Genomic DNA, 21,533 nt, shown 5'->3' on the forward strand with positions numbered 1-21,533 from the left:
TTGCCAATGTAGTTGTCACCCGGCTCCAGAGAATATTTTATGTACTTAGCATTCAAGTTTACAGGAAATGATTAGCAGATACTTGCCAATGTAGTTGTCGTAGCTCTAGAGAATATTGTGTTATTTTGAATGCCTCTTAGGGGGGCCAGAATTATGTATCCACCATACTCTCAAAATCACACAACATATGCCTATGTAAAAATCTGAGAAAGCTACTTGATTGGAGTTAGGCCCATCATTAAGATCATAAAGTAACTCCTAACCTCCCCATCTTGTACCTTTGTGAGGCACATCTATAAGAGTGATTAATAACTATATAAATCTAATGGTAGCCACAAAAACTGGATCTCAAATCTATCTCCATGAATAATAGCAAACCTTCAAATGTTGGCGCATTTCTTGGATCATAGTGAAGGTAGAGGGTTTAAATTTTGGATAATTATAGATGAAATATGGATTCATGTCCCTCTTATCTGTAAATTCTTTCCTTTTCCATCTTCTAGGATATGGCATATAACATGGATCAACCCTTAAAGTGTAGGGCGAGTGGAAGTAAGCATATTGTTCTACTTACAAGTGCTGCTGCCTCCATTCAGATTGTTCACCCTCCCATCCTTGGTTCCTTTCACTATATCTGGGCAGTAAAGCATATCCACCTCTTCCTTCTATTGGATGTGTTATGGGATATAGTCACCCATAAATCTATAGTCTTCCACATATGCTTTTCTATGTATTCTTTCATATTGCCCACAGATGGATAAGCTAAGTATGGCCTCTTTCAATCATTTTAGCTGTGTACTCCAAGAGAGGGACCATAAGGACAAGTAGGGTCAAATGTGGTTACCTACATTAATGCTTAGAAAAATAAGTAAGGTTGTAACCATGGGTTCCCTTCTCTGATCACCTCTAAGTAATCCTTATCTAGAAGCAACTCAAAAATATCCTCTTACAAATAATTGTTCACAATACTATTAGTTGCCATGGGAATTTCCCTAAACACTTTGTGTCTTCTTTGTTCACCTGGTTGTCTCCCTACCATATATGCTTCTTCATCCCACCATTGGTCATTCTCAAAGCAAGTCATAATCTTGGTGTTGCTCTCCTCTTGGAACACAAGGCACAATTTATAAACCACTTGTATACTATGAAAGAGCAAGAGCTTCTAAGTGATTTGAATAAAAAAAGCAAGGATAGGTTAAGTATTGCAACCTCTGTTCATTTTCCTATAAGCTGCTTGCAAGATCCCAGAGGCTCTGATATTTATTTTGTAATTTATGGATTTCTTATATGTCCACTTTTCGATAATTGACCAGACTCCTACGACTGCATCTAAAAGCATATTCTTTAAATAGTTGTGTATGTTAAAGAGTAGTTTGACAAACCCCAAAGGATGGTGAAAGGGGGTATTCTTGCCTAGCAAGTGCTGGTAGACATTCCTCACTTCATATGCACCATATACTACTAACCACCAAACATTGTCTTCAATCCATGTTGAGTGGCTTCGATAATTGTATAAGAAGGAGCTAATAACACTAATGGTGATCACTCTCATTCCATACCTATGTTAGCATAATGTTCCAGGTCTAAGCTCTAAAATTGAGGATAAATGGATGCATAGGCAAGAGCAAATAATCTCTGACATCATGCAACCTGTAATCACCAAAGAATAATCCAAAACTAGAGTGTGCACAGCATAATGTGACAGATATGACATTAAGGTCTGTAAATTTTTGCATGTCAAGCCCTAAAAATTTAACTACACGGTGATTACTAACACATTGAAGCAACTTAGTACCATTTTAACTGATGTGTAAATGTTTCTGGGTGCCACTGGTGTTGACTAAAGAAAGTAACTATTTGATATCCCAGATATAACATTTTCAAAGTGTATTCGAAATTCAGTACCTCCTTAGTAGCCACTTCCTTCCTAATTTCTCGATGCTTCCTTTCTTGATTAAAGATATCCTGAGTGCCTTGCATATGTTGCTCCATGTTGGTGAAGAGAGTTTGTATTTCAGTTCCAACCTTTTCGGTTTGAATCTCAAAAATCTGAATTAGGGACACAATAGCTGCTATAGATTCTGCATCAATAGTGAGTGCTTCTTGGGATTCTTCTAGGCTAGCCTTCAATCTCTAGAACAACTGCTCCAGTTGGGATACTACCCATTAAGCATTATGTAACCATGTTTTTCTTTCATCTATTGTATTTCTTCTTGAGGTTTATCAGTTGCTTTTTAGTCAGTAGGCTTTTCTTGTGTCAGCTTAGTTGACTCTCAGGTGTGCTTCGGCCAAGAGAAGTTGAGAAGATAAATACGTTATAAGGACAGGTTAATTTATTCGGTTTCTTCTTCTTATCCTCATTCACATCTGGGGTTTTAAGCTTATCCTCATTCACATCTGGGGTTTTAAGCTTATCCTCGAACTAATCATAAATACCTTTTGCCAAAACTATTTCTTCCTCCTCCTTCAGTATGGGGAAGTTGAGGTGAACAAAATCAAATTCCCTTGAACCCTGTGCTTCTAGATTTTCTAAGTGGGTGCATAGTAGAAGGATGTGTGTGTGTGTGTGTATACATACATACATGTGTGTGTGTGTGTGTGTGTGTGTGTGTGTGTGTGTGTGGTCATCCAAGTTATGCTATTGGCTATATAATCTCTTGGACAAGGAGAATCAAATGATAGATTTTTTGGCAACCCTAAGGGTATTATATCTTCATCTTTTATGAATTTCTGAGAGTGTACATGTGTGTGTGTGTGTGTGTGTGGTCATCCAAGTTGTGCTATTGGCTATATAATCTCTCGGACAAGGAGAATCAAATGATAGATTTTTTGGCAACCCTAAGGGTATTATATCTTCATCTTTTATGAATTTCTGAGAGTGTATTAAGACTCTCACCCATGCTCTAAAGTTAAGCACTATAGGATGAATTGGATGCCTTTAGCATTTTCTATCTCTAGTTCATTTGTGAAAAATGGGCATTATTAATGTAGGTGCATTTTTTCTAGACATTATTTGGACCATCCATTCCATATCTTTATGTATAAGGGTAGGCTAAAAATCAATTCCTTTTTCAGTGAGGAATAGAAAAAGATTTGACGTGAAAAAGGATTAGGTTTATGTAGGGTTTCTAGGTGCAACTGCCAGTGTAACCAATTGACTTGCATGATTTGCAATAGTATCTAGCAACGTACCTTAGCCTTGTACTCCTAAGGGTGACTCTCCTTCGTGAAGTTTTGCTAGTCTTAGTTGAGAGGACTCCAACTCCTTGCTCTTTTCTTCTATTTTTGCTTTGAATATAAGGCATTTTTTCTGTGCTCTCTCTAGCTGTGAACAACTCCTTGCTCTTTTCTTCTACTTTTGCTTTGAATATAAGGCATTTTTTCTGTGCTCTCTCTAGTTGTGAAGAGAGTTCCATTTGCTTCTCAATACTTCTCAGTACTATAGGAAATAGGGTTGTGGGAATGTGCACACACACACACACACACACACACACAATGGAGAAGCTCAAGGGAGCACATAGTGAAATGGTAAATCGATAATGAATGTGTGCTGTGAATGTGTGCTGTACAAAGATGATAAGTATACCCTAAGATGGGTGTATACTAGCATGTGGGAAAAACCTCGTAAAGGAGAAAGTGCCCCTATTGGTCCTAGTGTGTTCACACACATCACTACCAAATATGCTACAAATCCCCTCTAGATTGATGATGTGAACATGGGGTGATCTGGCACTAGCAGTACAGAGATGTGCCAAGCTTGTTGGACTGTGATAGGGAGCCCAGACTAGTCCCCAAAGGGAAGTAATTTTAAAGCTTCACGAAAAGGTTCAAACTTATCTTAAGAGCCTTCGTGAACAAATCTATCAAGTTGTTCTATGTTGGCACATAAGCCAAGCTAATTTTCCTTGCAAAGTATATCCTCTCCTTAACATAATGATAGTGCACCTCAATGTGCTGGATTCCTGCCGTAGCACTCTGACTGTCAGTGAATATGGTAGTGGTTGAGGACTCGCCAATACCCAAATCAGGTGCTTGAGCTAAACATACTCAACTGGTATAGTTATAAACGTTGCCTTGTACTCAGCTTTACAGCTAGAAGTGGCCATAGTGGGTTGCTTCTTGTTACTGAGCCATGATATACATAAATCACCAAGGCGAAAGTAAAAACCACTCGTGGACACTCGTGTGTCATAACATCCAACCCAGTTTAAGTCTGTGCATGCATGAAACTGTGATTTATCCCCTTGGGATAAAATAACCCAAAGTGCTTAGTGCCTTTTTTTTAAAGTAACGGAACACCCATTTGATAGACTGTTAATGCTTTGTGTCTGGCCTATGCACAAATTTTCTCAATATTAAGACCACATATTGAATCTCAAGCTTGGTGTTACACAAAAAGATAAGGCATCTAATAGCTTCTTGATACAAGCTAACATTAAAAGAGTCATCTACATCTTCAAGACTTATACTGAATGTCAAGCTTGGTGTTACACAAAAGATAAGGCATCTAGCAGCTTCTTGATACAAGCCAGCATTAAAAGAGTCATCTACATCTTCAAGACTTATACTGAATGTCAAGCTTGGTGTTACATAAAAAGATAAGGTATCTAACAGCTTCTTAATACAAGCTAGCATTAAAAGAGTCATCTACATCTTCAAGACTTATACTGAATGTCAAGCATGGTGTTACACAAAAAGATAAGGCATCTAACAGCTTCCTGATACAAGCCAGCATTAAAAGAGTCATCTACATCTTCAAGACTTAGTTATAAACCCAGCTCCATAGGTGTAGCCATAAGTTTACAGTCTTCAAGATTGAACCTCTTCAACAATGCATCTATGTATTTTCTCTGCAGCATAGCAATGTCATCATTACGCTGTTAAAACTCAATGCCCAAATAATAGTGCAACGATCCAAGATATAACAGTTCAAAAGACTTCTCTAAATCAGCTATAAAACTTTTCGACTTAAGGTAGTGGTGCAGTTGCATTTTCTTTTTCAGATTTATGCTTGATTTCAAAATCAAACTCTTGCAACATCTGCATCCATCTCCTTTTTGATACATGTTGAGACCACTCTTCTATATAAATAACCATTTCAAACTTTTGTGATCTATTACCAAAGTAAATCTTTGTTCGAGAAGATAATGCCTCCATACTTTTAATGCATGAGTGACTGCTAAAATTGCTAAGTCATGAACTGCATAATTTTGCTAATGGAGCCTGAGCTTTCGTGACTCATAGGCTATTGGCCTTCCTTATTACATAATGATTCTGCCTACTATAAAGCCACGTGCATCAATGATCACCTTAAAAGGTTTTGTCAAACTCTAGTAATTTTAGTATGGAGTTGGTTACCAAGGAAAGTTTGAGTTCATCAAATGCATTTTGGCACATCAGTGTCTAGTTGAAGGGTGCATCCGTCAAAGAGGTGAAGTAGTCTTTGCATATCTTTGGATAAATATGTGATACTATCCTGTTAACCCAAGAAAACCTCGAACTTCTTTTATAGTCTTTGGTTCTAGCCAATCTATAACAACTCGTACTTTAGCAAGGTCAGCTAAGATAACATCATTCGACATAATAAACCCCCCCAAGTATTCTATGCGATTCAATGAAAAAGGTGCATTTAATCTTCTTAGCTCCTTAAAATGTCTAGAGCTACATTCTTAGAGTAAACCAAGATATCATCAAAGAATACGAGAATAAAATCATCCAAATGCTCTCTAAAGATCTTTTGCATTAGCCAATTGAAAGTTATAGGCGTGTTGGTCAACCTAAAAGGCATAAATGTGAACTCATGGTGTCCATATCTGGTATTAAATGACATCTTTCACATCAACCTTACTCCTTGATTCTGATTTGGTAATATCCAGAGCTTAAATCGATTTTGGTGAACATCTGACCTCCATGCAATCGATTCAAAAGTTCATTAATCTAGGTATCCAAGGGGGTACTTACTCTTATAATAGTGAATTGATTTAATCCTCTATAGTAAATACACAACCTTAGAGTTTCATCCTTCTTCCTTTGAACAAGATTTGGCACACCCCATGGAGATACATTAGGCTTGCTGAAATTATGTTCCATGGAGGAGGCTTGATGAAATTTTATTCAAAGAGTTACCTTCACTTCTCCTTAAGCTCAATTACTTCAGGTGTAGCCATTTTATAGGCCCTTCTTGCAACAATTGACTTAACTCCAGGTACAAGATCTATCTCATGATCCACTTCTCGAGTTGGGGGAATTTCAGTCAACTTCTTAGGAAATACATCCACATATTTACTCCGCCATTTAGGTTCAAACAAACTTGAGTCTTTCCCAATAGAGTTGAGCTTAATAAGATAGATTGCTTCTTTCTTCCAAAACCCTTTCATCATTCAGGATGGCTTTACTAGCTATAACTTTGGAGATCTGGTACCTTAGACCTTATTTAAATGAAGATTCAAAAAAGAGATGGTTCCTTTGTGGTAGTGAATATCCGCATGATTATGAGTACCCAATCCATTCAGAGAATCCCATCATAAACTCCTAAAGATAAGACTTTGAATTTGCATTCAATGGAGTTTTCATCTAGAGTAAATTCGAGATTGTTCATCTCATGGCATTATATATGAGTAAAAGTTTCCCACTAGCCAATTCAACTTGCATTGGTTTACCCTATCTCTAGTCTATCTCTAACTTTCGCAAGCAGGCAGGTGAAATGAAAGAATGAATGCTTCGAGAATTAACCAAAAGTTTAAACTTCTTATCTTGATAAATTATAGGTGCTTGAATGATGGAAAACTGCTATTTGGCGAGGTCTTTTGCCATACGCGCTGCTTCTGCTATAGAGTTTAGCTTAGCATTCTTAACCAGCTTATCTACAGGAGAGTCAAGTTTCCTGACAAATTTGTCAAGCAATATGGTATCATATGGATGGAGCAACTCGCTTTAGATTTTTTATGATGTGCATCAATATATTTTCCATCTTGGAATAGTTCTAAAAGTTCATTCATCTTATCCTCTTCAGATCCTGGCAAGCAATATCTTCAAAACCTATACATCTTCAAATCATCCCATTTTAGCTGATCTTGATTTAGATGGTTTGCCTCAACATGATTCTTCTAACTTGAATGAGCTAGACCAACGATCTTAAGACCTACCAAAGCCATCTTATTTGGTTCGTCTTATATTGGAAGATAACGCTAATAGCTTGATTTTTATGATCAATAATCTGCTAGCTAAGATATCATCTACGATTATTAAAATTAGGAGAGATAAGGATATGGGTCCCAAGGATAAAGAAACTAATAGACCTAAAAATTTGTTTGTAAGGTATTTAGGCACAAACGCATATATCTGGAGCCTATTAATTATCCCAAATCTGTAGCAAATCATGGCTACACAAATATTTTCTCTAAGCATGCGTGCGTGATGGTAGCAAGTATAATTAGTACTAAAGCACACCGGTGTTGTCTTTGTTCATGGCATGTCAAAGAGAAGAGCTCTTCAAAATGATGCATCAAAATAATCATCGTACATATTGATTTTGAGAAGGTAAAAGATATTCAAATGCAAATGCTATCATGTCATCTTCTTGGGATAATCCTAGTATATTGGCCATTCTCTTTTACTTAATTTAACAAGACAATTTGAAAGTAAGGTAGAAGATAGATTGAAGATGATTTTTGGTAACCAAAAAATCATTGTATATATATGTATTAATATTATTTATATACAATGCGGAGTTGGCTATAAACTTAATCTGCTCGTATAAAATCTGCATCTACAAGACTCTCTAACATCTTACTCCAAGCAAACAATCTCTACTTAATCTGCATCTGCATCTACAAGACTCTCTAACATCTTACTCCAAGCAAACAATCTCTACTCTTCTAGACTTCCATCATTTCAACATTTTAAGAGAGAGAGAGAGAGAGAGAGAGAGAGAGAGAGAGAGAGAGAGAGAGAGTGGTTCAACAATAGGAAATCGTTTTAATTGCTTCCTTCAATAGAACAAAAGAAAATGTTAAGCTTAATTGTACTCTTCAACTTGTAAATTGTTCTTTAATAATAATGTCAACACTAACTATACATTCTAAACAATGATGTCAAGGCTATGTAAACAATAATGAGAACCATTCAAGAGGTACACAACTTTACTAGATCATAGTTTTGCCAAAATATGTCTCATTAACAATCATAAAATTTTATGGAGATAATGTTGCTTTTAAGCAAAATGCTCTAGTTGCATAAAAACAAACCAACCAATAGCCACCACAAACAAGGATAACTCCAAAATAGTTTTTGTAACATCAACATATCATTCCTCATGGGGTCTTTTTCCACATGATCATTCTTAGTTATGTTTTTTCTTGTCGGATATTCTTACATACACAAATGGGACAACCTTTCAATTCTCAAAGCATTTTCTATTTCATGGGACATTAGATGCCCTATTGAAAACCAAAAAGTACATCAATGGTATTGCTAAAGACAAGAAAATGCTAGTAACACATGTCCTTTGTTGTTGAGAGGGTTAAACACTTCATGACAAAAAGTTCAAGGTTGATAACTTGAGAGCTATTGATAAGACGCCATTAATGTTGAAAATTGGTTTGGAAGCATCTAATCCCCAATTGTAGATAATCAAATGTTTTGAATGTTTTATCATTACTCATGCCTACAATATATCCTTGTACATTGGAGATGTGATGCATATCACTTATATCCATGATAGTTTATGATATACATTGATACATCAAAGATAATTCTTTGTGAACAATCTCCATAGCATAAAAAATGTGAACCTCTCTACCATTTAATAACATCTCCATTAACAAAAATAAGGCGATAATTTTGCACTTAATTTTTATGATTACAATGAATCAAGATAATTCCCTTCCACATTCCCAACTTATGCTTTCTTTTTATAAAGGCCCCATCTGATATTGATGACCTTTCTTTCCAATGTATTGAAGGGTCATGTAATATAAGCCTCAAAGATGTGAGATCAAATGCTACCTCAAGAATATGCTTTTGAAAGTAGGAAATACAAAGGTTTCCCAAGGCTCAAGGCCTCCTTAAAAAGCTTGAGGAAGCAACATGGTACCTCCACATTTGGCGTCTTCAACATGGTTCAATCACGAGATAGCTTCGGAGGGTGGAAAAGACTAAAGAAGCCAAACAACAAGTGAAAGTTGGAAGGATGCCTTGATGTAACGAGGAGCCGTTGGCATGTGGCCCTCAAATTCGAAGCCTTAGGAGCCCTTCTTGGGGCATTTTACCCTTCACTTAAGGGGATGAAAAATTATACCCTTCAAAAGAAAAGCTTAATTTTGGGAAAAATATACCCTTTTCTTGGGAGCGTGCATTGGTGCGTGCAGTGAGTGCAGCTGTCCGTCGTGTAGCCCCTAGGTATTGAGCTCGGGTCCTTATTGTGGAACCCGACGGTTCTACTAGTTGAGCTACACACGCGCCGACTAAAAATATACCCTTTTTAGACGAAGGCAAAGAAAAGTGGATAAAATTGTACTAATTTCAAATGGAGGCATGATTGGGCCTCGATCAAGCAACCATGTCCTAGGTTTTGTTTAATATATAAAACTAATTTTCTCAACAAAAGGAAAGAGGGCATTGGTCCATAACCCGGCAACTTTACAAAAGTACTAGAGTAGTGTCCCTCAGCACTGTTCGCATTGCGGCACTACCGCTCTATCAGCTCTGCTTTCTCTAACAACCTTAATCTTCCTGCAATGGCGAAGATTCCTTTGATCGCCCTCACCTGCTGATCCCTCTTAAGGATGGGCTGCGAATCTCATTTCCTCAGCAGAAGCGTTTTCTCTTCTCTGCTCTCCCTGCGAAGCAGAGGCGCGAACAGCAGGTTGTTGCCACCGCATATGGAGCACCTCTGCACTCTGCAGCAGCAGCAGCAGCTTCTCTGCCTGTATCGAAGAGTCGGCCACAGAGAGCTTACTGCTTTTTCCATGTCGCGCACTGCATCTTCTCCGCTGCTGCTTTTGGAGACGAAAAAGAACGCCGGCAGGTGCTACTTCCGTCCCAAAATGGACGCACAGCAGAAACCTAGGACAAACCCTTGGCCTGTATTCGATCAAAAACCCTTGGAAAACTCCAAAGCTAAACCTAACCCTAGCTCTAACTATGCGTTTGATCAGAGAAATATGGAAAACCATAGTCTTGATCAGGAAATGGTGGCAAACACTAATCTTGATCAGAAAGTGATGCCAAACCTTAAGCCTTTGATGCCCAATGGCATTTCTCTTCTGTATTCAAGCACAGCAGGGGAGAATCCTTCTTCTGCAGAGCAAAGAAATGAAGCATGGAGTAGCGTCCTCGTTGGCTCAGGGAAAAAAACGAAGCAGCCTCTACTGACTGTGGCTGTAGATATTGATGAAGGTTAGCAAAACATTTTGTGATAGGCAATGCTCAGTTTTGCATATATACATCATACATACACTTGCTCGCTCTCTCACACACACACTTGCTCAGTTTTGTGATAGGCAATGCTCAGTTTTGCATATGTACATACACACACACACACACATACATACGCTTGCTTGCTCTCTCTCTCTCTCTCTCTCTCTCTCACACACACACACACACACACACACACATGTATGTATGTATATGCATGTACACATAGGAGAAAGAAAGATGTCATTAACGTCTATGAGGAAGAAAGAAAGAAATATTGTATTAATGTCGCTCTCAGGCCAAAGAGAACTGGCCTATGAGAGAGAGAGAGAGAGAGAGATTTGAATCCTTGAAAGCATTTCAGCACCATGCCAGGTTCCAAAATTGGAGACATAAACTGCTGGCCATCTTTCCTAGATAGATGTATATAAACGCATACATATGCAAATGCATACATATGTATGTACACACACACACACACACACACACACACACACACACACGCGCGCGCGCGCGCGCATGCATGCATACATTGCTTTTTAGGTTGTCATAACTTGTCTCTTTTGTCTTGTATTTCAGTACTTGGCAGCTTCCTCATGGCTTTGAACACGTTCATAGCAGAGCAATATTTTCATGAGCATAACATCTCCGAGTTTCATGTCTATGATTTTATGAAGGTACATAAAGGGTCTAATATAAAGTCTTTGTTTGAGGTTCATCATCTACAGCCAGCCAGTAGGAATTAGAGCTTTGAATTTTGGCCAAAGAAGTGGCTAGTTTATGTGTCAAGTCATGGATTGTTAGAGAAGACAATGGAAAGAACAAGGTTTATGTTTGTGAGGGTATGGAACACTTTGTTTTTGCGGGCATTAAAGAGTGCTCTTACTTGTTGCAGGTTTGGCGATGCACTCGGACGGAAGGTGTGTTTTGGCTCTGCCATATGGATATGGGTTCTTGAGTGTTACCTGTAAAGGTGTTCTTGTATGAAGCAGGCTTTGATTTTTTCTTTTGGATAATGTAAGCTAGTTTTGCTACTGAGCTCAGTACAGTTGTAGTCATATAACTTAGCCTTTACATCTTAGGATCCTATCAATGGCACAATGGATGATACCGTGAAGCTCTATAGTTTTAAATGATGGGATACCGATGGCTTTTGTGTCTTTTTTTGACTTGAGTAAATCAAGAACCTTAGAGAGGGTCCCCTTCTTCTCTTTCTTTCTATGTGCATGGATGATGGATAACAAACATTGGTTTGCTCAATGGGGTGCTTGACACCTCCTAATTGATGCCTCAAAAGAGCCCCTTGTCAATGAAAAGTTTCTTGAGCAACAGCTGGTGTGGAAAGTAAGGGTGGCTCCAAATATTGTCAGTGTACACAGATTATTTCTACCCGTTGGTTTATTTTCTATGCAGATTAGGATATGAAACAAGGCCTTGACTTCGTGAGTGCCACTTGCATACGAGGCACGCTACATTCCTCTTGTGACACACTTGACTCAACAAGGGTCACTGGCTAGCTCACCATTGAACCATGGCCTTGAGCCTGAGGCTCGATTTGACTATCAACCAACTGCTTACACCACTAAGTTGGAACCCTGTTATTTGTCATGGTAGCGTTGAACCTCAGTATGGTAGGACTGTCAATTGATTGCTTACAACACTAAGTTGGTGTTGGAGAATGCACAAGCGGAAGCATAAACAAGACAAGAGAGAGAGTAGAGAGAGCTTGTGGACAAGATCACCTTTTATATTAGTTTGAAGCTTTATAATGGCAATTGGCCGGCAAGAGAATGTTGAACTTGTGCAAGGGATTGGATAAGATAGTGAAAATGGGGGAACTCCTTATATAGTGCATGAGGGAACTAGCTGACTGCCTCTAGGGACAAGCCGAAGTCGTCCACGACCCATAAATGAAGGAGAAAATACATAAAATGCTCAATAATAGGCATAGCCCAAATACAGTGAAGTCTGAGATGCATAAATTCTAACACCCCCTCTGCAACTCATAGCGTTTAAGAGTCGGAAGAAGATAAGCCGATGAAGATGCAACCATGGACCCTCGAGCACTGCGAATACTGGAATCACCTCAGAGAGAGCATCCTCTAGCCTGTTTTCTCGAAACAAAAATGCCACCACGAACAACAAGGAACTTTGCTTGGCCACAAATTCCCACACAAGAGTGTAGTGAACTCCAAAAATAGATGATGAGCTGTTGGACACACCACGCCCAGAATCCCCAACAGTGGACGGAAAACACATCACGACCCAAAAGCCTTGAACAATGAACTCGGAACAGATCCAATTTATAATCTCTGCTACACAAAATATAACCATGTCCTGCCAGATGTCTAATGCTTAGAACTCCGAATCACGGTCCCCATGCACCAGTAAGTGGAGCTGTAATCAACCCCCTCTCCCGCCACAAGCCGCCTCACCGTTGGAAGCACATGGGGGGGAACTGCATGTGTACTAGAGAAGTACACCATTTGGGTTCTCCTAAGCTGGAAGCGCCTTGGGAGCCCTAGAAGTGGTACTAGAATCTGTATCACTATCCTGTGTCATGTCTTTGCCTTTTCTCTGAGATGAAGCCTTGCCCTTGGTCTTGTCCTTCTTCTTGGACAAACAATCCTTGGACAGATGTCCTCTTTTCTCACAAGAGAAGCAGCGACTCCGACCTTTCTTCTGAACTGAGAAAAGTGCTTGGCTAGAACTGTTGATTGACACCTTTAACTTACCCTGTGAAATGAGAATGGAATCCTCCTCCAAAAGTAGGGAGCTAAGATCATCAAAATCCAACTGAGTGGATGTGACTTGGCACCGCAACGATCGAGAAATCACATCATAGTCAGGGGGAAGCTTGGTGAGGATAAGTGCAACCAGCTGAGCAAAGGACAAAGCAGCACCCTTAGCCAGTAAAACTGGTCATGGATAACCTTGGCCTTCATGAGGAACGGCTGCATGGAACTGCCTTCAGGGAATAACAAACCATAGAGCTACCCTTGCAAGGTAACTGCCCTCATCGACGAATCTCGAGCAAAGAGATTCTCCAATTTAGACCATACCCGATGAGCACTAGTGAGAGTTTGCACGGCCGGTGAGACCTCCTCTGTGATGGTCCGCACAAGCACTGAATGCACCTTCAAATCCCGATTCCCCCAGTCTTGTAATTCTGCAACAAATTCATCCTCCTGATCTTGAGTCCACCTCCTAGAGTTTTGAGGACACTCGGGCTTCCTTTTGGTGCCCTGAACAATATCCCACAAACCCTTGTGGATGAACGAGATCCACATCTGAAGCTTCCAATGGGCATAGTTGGGTCCTTTCAACTTGTTGTCCTTGTTCGTACAGGGGGGGAGCCATATCCACAGCAACAAGAAACAAACGTGAGAGAGAAGGAGGCTGGACAGCAGCAAAACAGTCCAAGAAGCCACCAAGAACCTCATACCGGAAGGGCAGGGACTCGTGGAAGAAGAAGGGGATGTACAACCACTTGTCTGGCCACTCCACATGCAAGAAACTCACCAACAACTGATGCCAGAGTAGAAAACACAGCCAAAACTCCAACGCTTGCCTCTGTAGAAGAAAACGCAGCCAAGAACCTGGCCGGCTTGCCTTTGTAGGAGAAAACGCAGCCAAGAAACTGGCCGGCAGCAAGAGAAGGGCTGGCTGGACGAGAAAACGCAGCAGATTAGGGCAAACGTGTTAGAAGTCATCTCCTGTCTATTTTTATACACCAGGGCCTTTGTTGTGGGTGTGCCCGCCCTTATTAGGTGTTTTCTCATTTTTCCCCACTCTCCCTATTTTTCTGTGGCATGGGAGGCAGTCTCGTAGTGGCAGGAGGACCTTGAACCTGGCCGACTACATTTGTGGAGACTTTGGAAGTGGCCGACTGCATTGCATGAGTCGTGGACTTCCCTTATGCTGGCCGACCCCCTTTGCTGCTGGCCGACTGTGGATTTTTCAGTCGTGGGGGTATTTTTGTGTCCTGTCGGCTGCCCTACAGCAGGCCGACTGCTGATGGGGGGCCATATAAAATGGCCCCCAGCCCCCTTGTCATTTTTGTATCATTCTCGAGATCTTCTTGTGTATATAGAGCAGAGTTACACTCCTCTATCTCTCTCTCTCTCTCTCTCTCTTATGCTGTGATTTTCTGCATTGTGTTTTGCTCGTGTTCCCAGATCTGGTCAACATCTCCGCTGCGTATTCTGACATGGTATCAGAGCCAAGGCTCTAGATAGTTCTTGGGATTTGTGTGAGCAAGAGGGGGACTGTTGTGTTGCTGATTGGTGGACTGTTCGGGACTGTTTGGGAAGAGGAGAAGCAAGAGGACGGCGGGGTGATTTGCTGGACAGCCACTTTGCAGGTGTTAGTTCTTCTTTGTTCCCATCCACCCACCCTTTTCAGAGTACATCCCCGCAATGGCAGATCTGTGTGAGATGGCCGAGAGGCATGTGAAGATCCCGACACTCCCCACGTTCCCGGTGGACCGTCAGTTGGACGGGAACAACTACGGCATATGGAAGGTTATGATGGAATCTGTTCTGGAGTCTTACGACCTTGCTGATTTTGTCGTTGTTGGGGTTCCACGGCCGGAAGTAGAGGAAGGGGAGTTACCATCGATCCGAAAGGACCGAGAGGCTCAGACACAGATGTGGGATCGTGTCAACGCCAGGGTCCATTTGTTTATCTTTCTCAAGTGCACACCACAGGTAATCAATCATGTAAAGCATATGACGTTGGCCAGAGGTATATGGCAGCATTTGGCTTCTCTTTACAACAGGGTATCACCCATGAAGAGGATTTCCTTGGAAGTACAGATGCAGGTTATGAGCCCTGCAAAGTCGTCGAGACGATGCGGGAGCATATTAACAAGCTGCAGGCTCTTGTGACATGTGAGAGCTTAAGACCGTAGTAATCACAACCTTAGTCTAACTAAACTGCACTTAATGATGTTCAAGAGAAAGACAGATATGTGTCAATGCAGTGCAGCTATATTATATGAATGAATGCGGTTACAATGAGATCCAGATGGATCTGTACTGCTGAATATATGCTGAAAATGCGGGATGAACTGCTGTCCACTCTTTCCCTTCTCCTGGGAGGGAAACGCTGAAGGGAGGCTTTGGAACAGATGCTGAATGCTAACCTGATGATGAAACGCAGATCTGTTGGGCTGAACTGGCTGCGTTTGCTGATTATGATGCTGCGGTGGCTGTAAATGCTGATGCGTTGGCTGGACTGCTGCTCCCAAAGCCTCCTGGAGAAGATGCGTTGGAGAACACACTGCTGAATGCTTCTATGATGCGCTGGGAATGCTGAATGCTGAGATGACAGGCTGAAAACGCATGATGATGAGGATGCGCTTCACTGATGAACCTGTATCACTGAATGAAGAGGCGCCTGAATATATAGGCCAACATGCTGCTGGTCGGCCAGCACTAATGCAGTCGGCCAGTACATGTCTCCCAATAATGCTAGTCGGCTGCCCCAAAATGCCTATTAAAATGCATAAAATACCTGAATAATGCCTGATAAATGCTGGTAAAATATCTGATGAATCTGATGATGCTAATGATGCCATAATGATGCCATGTCACTGTACACCCCTGTCCTGCCTCTGGAAACCTTTCACCTACCATCTCCGTCGTACCTGAAGCTCTGAACCTCCTGAGGCGATGTTGGAGCAAACTTCCGTCTTTTGTGGAAGAGAAACCCCTTGCTGCTGCCAGTCGAAGTCCAAAACTTATGTCCTCCTTTGATGATGGATGTCATTCTTCCCTGAGAGTTCATGGGCAACATGTATGCAAGACTGACTGCTAAAATGACTGCTAAGATGTCTGCTATGCAAGCCATGTGCAACCCTATATGCTGTGCAAGAATGCAGATGGATGGGTTACTGATGCAAACCTAAGGGAAAATCCCTAAGGGTGGCCTGCAAGATTTTGAGAACTGGGTTTAACTGTGTGGAAGCGATAAAAATGATGACTGACTAAATGACTGCTGGAATGAACATGCTCTAAGGCTGGTTACCCTGTAACGCTCTGATACCAATGTGACATGTGAGAGCTTAAGACCGTAGTAATCACAACCTTAGTCTAACTAAACTGCACTTAATGATGTTCAAGAGAAAGACAGATATGTGTCAATGCAGTGCAGCTATATTATATGAATGAATGCGGTTACAATGAGATCCAGATGGATCTGTACTGCTGAATATGCTGAATATATGCTGAAAATGCGGGATGAACTGCTGTCCACTCTTTCCCTTGTCTCCTGGGAGGGAAACGCTGAAGGGAGGCTTTGGAACAGATGCTGAATGCTAACCTGATGATGAAACGCAGATCTGTTGGGCTGAACTGGCTGCGTTTGCTGATTATGATACTGCGGTGGCTGTAAATGCTGATGCGTTGGCTGGACTGCTGCTCCCAAAGCCTCTTGGAGAAGATGCGTTGGAGAACACACTGCTGAATGCTTCTATGATGCGCTGGGAATGCTGAATGCTGAGATGACAGGCTGAAAACGCATGATGATGAGGATGCGCTTCACTGATGAACCTGTATCACTGAATGAAGAGGCGCCTGAATATATAGGCCAACATGCTGCTGGTCGGCCAGCACTAATGCAGTCGGCCAGTACATGTCTCCCAATAATGCTAGTCGGCTGCCCCAAAATGCCTATTAAAATGCATAAAATACCTGAATAATGCCTGATAAATGCTGGTAAAATATCTGATGAATCTGATGATGCTAATGATGCCATGTCAGTGTACACCTAACTGGTGTGCACGTGACAGCTCTTTAGCAGGAAGTTCTTCAGGCTGGGAAGGAGATATCGTTAGAGGACATGGCCATAACGTTGCTGTCACACTTGCCCTCTCAGTACTCAGCATTTTACTTGTCTTTGATTACCACTGGCAAGCTCAGCACCATCACGTGGGAGGAGCTTGTGCCCATGGCCTTGGACCAGGAGGAACGATTCACGAACCCTCCTCAGGATGGAGGTTTGGAGGCCTTAACTGGCCAACGGTTGAAAGGCTGTAACACGGGCAAAGGGAAGGCTTCGTCGGAGAAGTCTTTTGAGAAGAAGTCCGTTACTGACCGCGAGAAACTAAAGGCAGAGAGGACCTGTAATGATTGTGGCGAGAAAGGCGACTATTGGGGGTAGTGTCCCAAGCGGAAGACCGAGAAGGGTGAAGATTCCTCAGCAGCAATCATGAAGACTCTGGCTTTTGTGCACCTGGAGGTGGTGGACACCGATGTTTCATTTTCTTCAGGCAGGGAGGAGATTGGAGGACTCTCCGCAACGGATACTCGGGAGTGGATTCTAGACAGTGGTGCTTCCAGGCACATGACTCCTTCCCGTTCCGGTTTACAGGATCTCTGTAGGCTTTCTGGTCACATTCTTACTGGGGATACATCCACTATCCCAGTTCACAGTGAGGGCAGGATGGAGATAGTTCCCGATGGCAAAGGGGGGAAGCATTCCTCCCAGGTGTTGTACGTTCCATCACTTGGTTTTCATCTGTTGTCAGTGCATCAGGTTTGCAAGACTGGCGTACGGGTGGAGTTTGATGAGCATTTTGTTGCTCTCCGGGACAAAGCAACAGGCCAGGTGGTTTGGGAAGGCGGAGTGGAGAATGGAGTTTACAAGCTTTCAGCACTCTCTCTCCCAGAGGGTGACCAGTCACCACAAGGCCACTGGCTAATAAATCAAGTCTCATGAGTCACCACTCACTCATCATCATCCAAGCTTGAAGATGAGGATGATGAGTAGTCTCTATTTGTGAGGAGATTCCCATCAAAATCATATAGCAGCTCCCTCGCTCCACCACATCACTTGGTACATCAGTACTCGGTATCTCCTCAACAATGGTAGAGAATCATGGTCTCTCCTCTGGAAGAGTCTGCATCTAGTGCTCTAGGGCACCTCTACCAATTGCTCTGGCAGCTCTCCCTCTTGAATGTGTACCACGAGTATACACCCTCGTGCCAAGGACAACTCTATTGAGCTGAAGAAGTGAGGAAAGTGGTCGTGAGCATAGTGGTTGAGTACTTTAGGTACGATGCGGTGTGATACGTGTACGGACTAAAATAATTAAAAAATGGGTCAAATAAGTGTTGTACATTGAACCTCATATTTGGTACGAAGACCTTATCTGCACAAGGTACGGTATGTATGGAGTGGTACGGAAAGTACTGAAGGTACACATCAGATGAGTTCGGGTATGGAATGCAACTATGGTCATGAGAGCTTGAGACTGAGCTCAAGTGACTCGTCTATCAATGCCCTCAAGCTCTCTGTGAAGCTGTATGTATATCTCCTCCTGCTCATCACGTACTATGTCGCTCTCCTTGGTATGCTGTTGTTTGCGAGCTCAAGCTCCTCACTACATACCATGTATTCACTATTAGTTATTAGTGACTAGTCACTTTAAACTTTTTAAAGTACGGGTACGGAAAGCATGGTACCGGTACGGACCACGGTACGTATTGAAAGTACTGAATGGATGAGTATGAGTACGGAATGCAACTATGCAAGGGTCATACTTCAGCATTCAGCAATTGGACAACAATTTGCAGCTGTGGGATAGGAGTTTGCAACACATGGAGCAGCCAGTTTAGTCATAAGCATGCATAGAAGTTAACTCCCAACATTCAAGTGTCTAGATCTACTTGAGGTCTGAACAATCATTGTATATATACATCATGTTTCGGTAATATGCAGGAGGAGTAGGTTAGGTAAAGTATATCTTTCTTCTACTTCTCCTTGTCATCATTGCGCATGTGATTAGTGTTAATCTCTATAGCTTCGTGTTATTCATCATTGATTTTGCTTTTGCATAGTATTCATGTTACATGAACCTCTTGACAATTTTGATGAAAAACAATTAAAATGGGAGGCAAAAAATGGAGATTTTCAAAAGCGTTCTTATATTCGGCCCCTTAACCCTAGTGTGCATCATTTGTGAAGGAAAGTTCCTCTTTTTGATCCAAAATCACGGACTTGGTATACTGGTGGAAGATTTTGAATGCTCTCATGTCAAGGTCTTTGTGAGCACCTGCTCATATGCAGTCTAACGACTTGTTTGTTTTGCAGCCGATCTCCGAGTCCATGCTTTTTTCAAGTCCAAGCATTTTGATAAAGGCATTCTTCCTATTCCTGGAGCTTATCAATCATTGCTACAAATAGCATCATATTGTCAGCTATATGTTGTTACGTAAGTCTTATACTTTGGTGCCAAGCTTCTAAGGGCTGTTATTTTGTGAGGTTCTTCTGAGTGCTTTTTCTCACCAAAACATTATCTTGCAGTTCCCGGCAGAATATCATAAAAGAAGAAACACTTGCCTGGATTGAGAGACATTACTCTGGAATATTTAGGGAGGTGCATTTTGGCAACCATTTTGCTCTTGAGGGTGAAGCTCGAACAAAATCTGAGATCTGCAGGTAATTTGATTTATCATATCTAGATCTTGTTTTCTGTCTGTTGTACTTAATTCTTCTCCTTTTCAAATGTTTCCGTGACATCTTTTGGTTTTCATGAGGGCATGTTTTTATCAGAAAAGCTTGAGGTTTTGGGGGCCTAAGCTTACCTTTAGTTGATGGCTATGGACAATTGATGTGTCAGGGGGTTGAGCTGCCCACACAACATCTTCAAGTTTTGAGGATTCACACGTCCACTCACTCACATAAGCCCCATCACAACTGGTTCTTGGACCTCCTTTTGCAGGGTCAAATGGTTATAACATGGCTCGGTGGAGTGATCATACTTGTGAAAGAAGTGAAACCTAAGAATCACATATTGGGTTCTCTAAGGCAAAGGGAGGGGAAGCTGAGGTGGCCTCCTAAGACCTACAATGTTTTCAATGACGCTTTTGAATTCTATTTGCAAAAGGCTACTTTGTTGGAGCGCTGCCTAGCTTTTCAATGGGACATATGCTTATCGCAAGTGAGGTTTACCTAGTGCTGGTCACAGTTTGGTATGTCTCTTAAATCACTTGATGTGGACCTTTTCCCATGTGTGCACAGAGAGCAGCCAGCATTAGGGTAGCTTGTAGGGATAATAGAGAGTCTTAAACATGGAGTAGCCAACATGGTGGAGGCTAGTTTGTAGCAATAGAGCCTGCTCAAAATGAAGAGAGAGGGCTCCAATTTATAGATTTGGGCTCTCGTGAGCTAGAATGGCAAGTAAAAGCTATAATGACAAATGTAAAGCTGAGGTGACAAGTGTGAGGCCACTTGTCTCACTTTGATCCACTGTCGTGCCACATGTTCCAATTTAAGAGATCGTTTCAACCCATAAACTTCATCTCTAAAAATATCTCAACTTGTAGATACTCAGTCAAAGGTGCTTCAACAAGTCCTCCCATTTGCTTCGTTTTTGCGGACGTAATGATGCGAACAGAATTTCCATTAGGGATTGTCCAAAAATAGTAGCCCTCCTAGATTTTAGGAGTGTGATCCTTTTTATTCCACCTTATTAGAAATGTATGTGAATACCATGTAGAATTTCTGTTAGGGGTTGTCCAAAAATAGTAACCCTCCTAGATTTTAGGAGTGTGATCTTTTCTATTCCACCTTATTAGAAATGTATGTAAGCACCTTAATCATGGAGTAGCCAACATGGTGGAGGCTAGTTTGTAGCAATAGAGCGTGCTCAAATGAAGAGGGAGAGCTCCAATTTTTAGATTTGGGTCTCTCATGAGCTAGAATGGCAAGTAAAAGCTTTAGTGATAAGTGTAGAGCTGAGGTGACTAGTGTGAGACCTCTTGTCTCACTCTGGTCCACTGTCATGCCACGTCCCAATTTAAGAGATGGTTCTGACCCATAAACTTAATCTCTAAAGAATATCTCAACTTTTAGAGATTCTGTCGAAGGTGCTTCAGCAAGTCCCTACATTTGCTTCGCTTTTACGGACGTAACGACGCAAACAGAGTTTCCTTTAGGGTTTGTTCAAAAATAGTAACCCTCCTAGACTTAAAGGGTGTGGTCTTTTGTATTTCACCTTATTAGAAATGTATGTTTGCACCATGTAGAATCATGTTTCAATACTAGATCTCTTTCAAATCCTTCCAGTTGACACTTTAGCTCCAATGCCCATTTCTGTGTCCAAGAAACCA

At 41.4% G+C, this 21,533-nt stretch overlaps 1 protein-coding gene across 2 annotated transcripts in view; it reads left to right on the top strand.

Annotated features, from left to right (window-relative positions):
* Positions 1-9,653: 9,653 nt before the first annotated feature.
* The window catches only part of LOC147604561 (uncharacterized), a 54,741-nt gene continuing 42,861 nt past the window's right edge, over positions 9,654-21,533 (top strand). For both annotated transcript variants that reach the window (XM_086794657.1, XM_086794658.1), the window contains exons 1-5: positions 9,654-10,398; positions 10,996-11,093; positions 11,312-11,336; positions 19,513-19,633; positions 19,726-19,860. In XM_086794657.1, coding sequence (XP_086650783.1) covers positions 9,786-10,398; positions 10,996-11,093; positions 11,312-11,336; positions 19,513-19,633; positions 19,726-19,860 — 992 coding nt within the window. In that variant the 5' untranslated portion in view covers positions 9,654-9,785. The remainder of the gene's footprint in view (positions 10,399-10,995; positions 11,094-11,311; positions 11,337-19,512; positions 19,634-19,725; positions 19,861-21,533) is intronic.

This window comes from Cibotium barometz, chromosome 61, assembly GCF_041138505.1.
Source record: "Cibotium barometz isolate CiBa-2024 chromosome 61, ASM4113850v1, whole genome shotgun sequence".
NCBI lineage: Eukaryota > Viridiplantae > Streptophyta > Polypodiopsida > Cyatheales > Cibotiaceae > Cibotium > Cibotium barometz.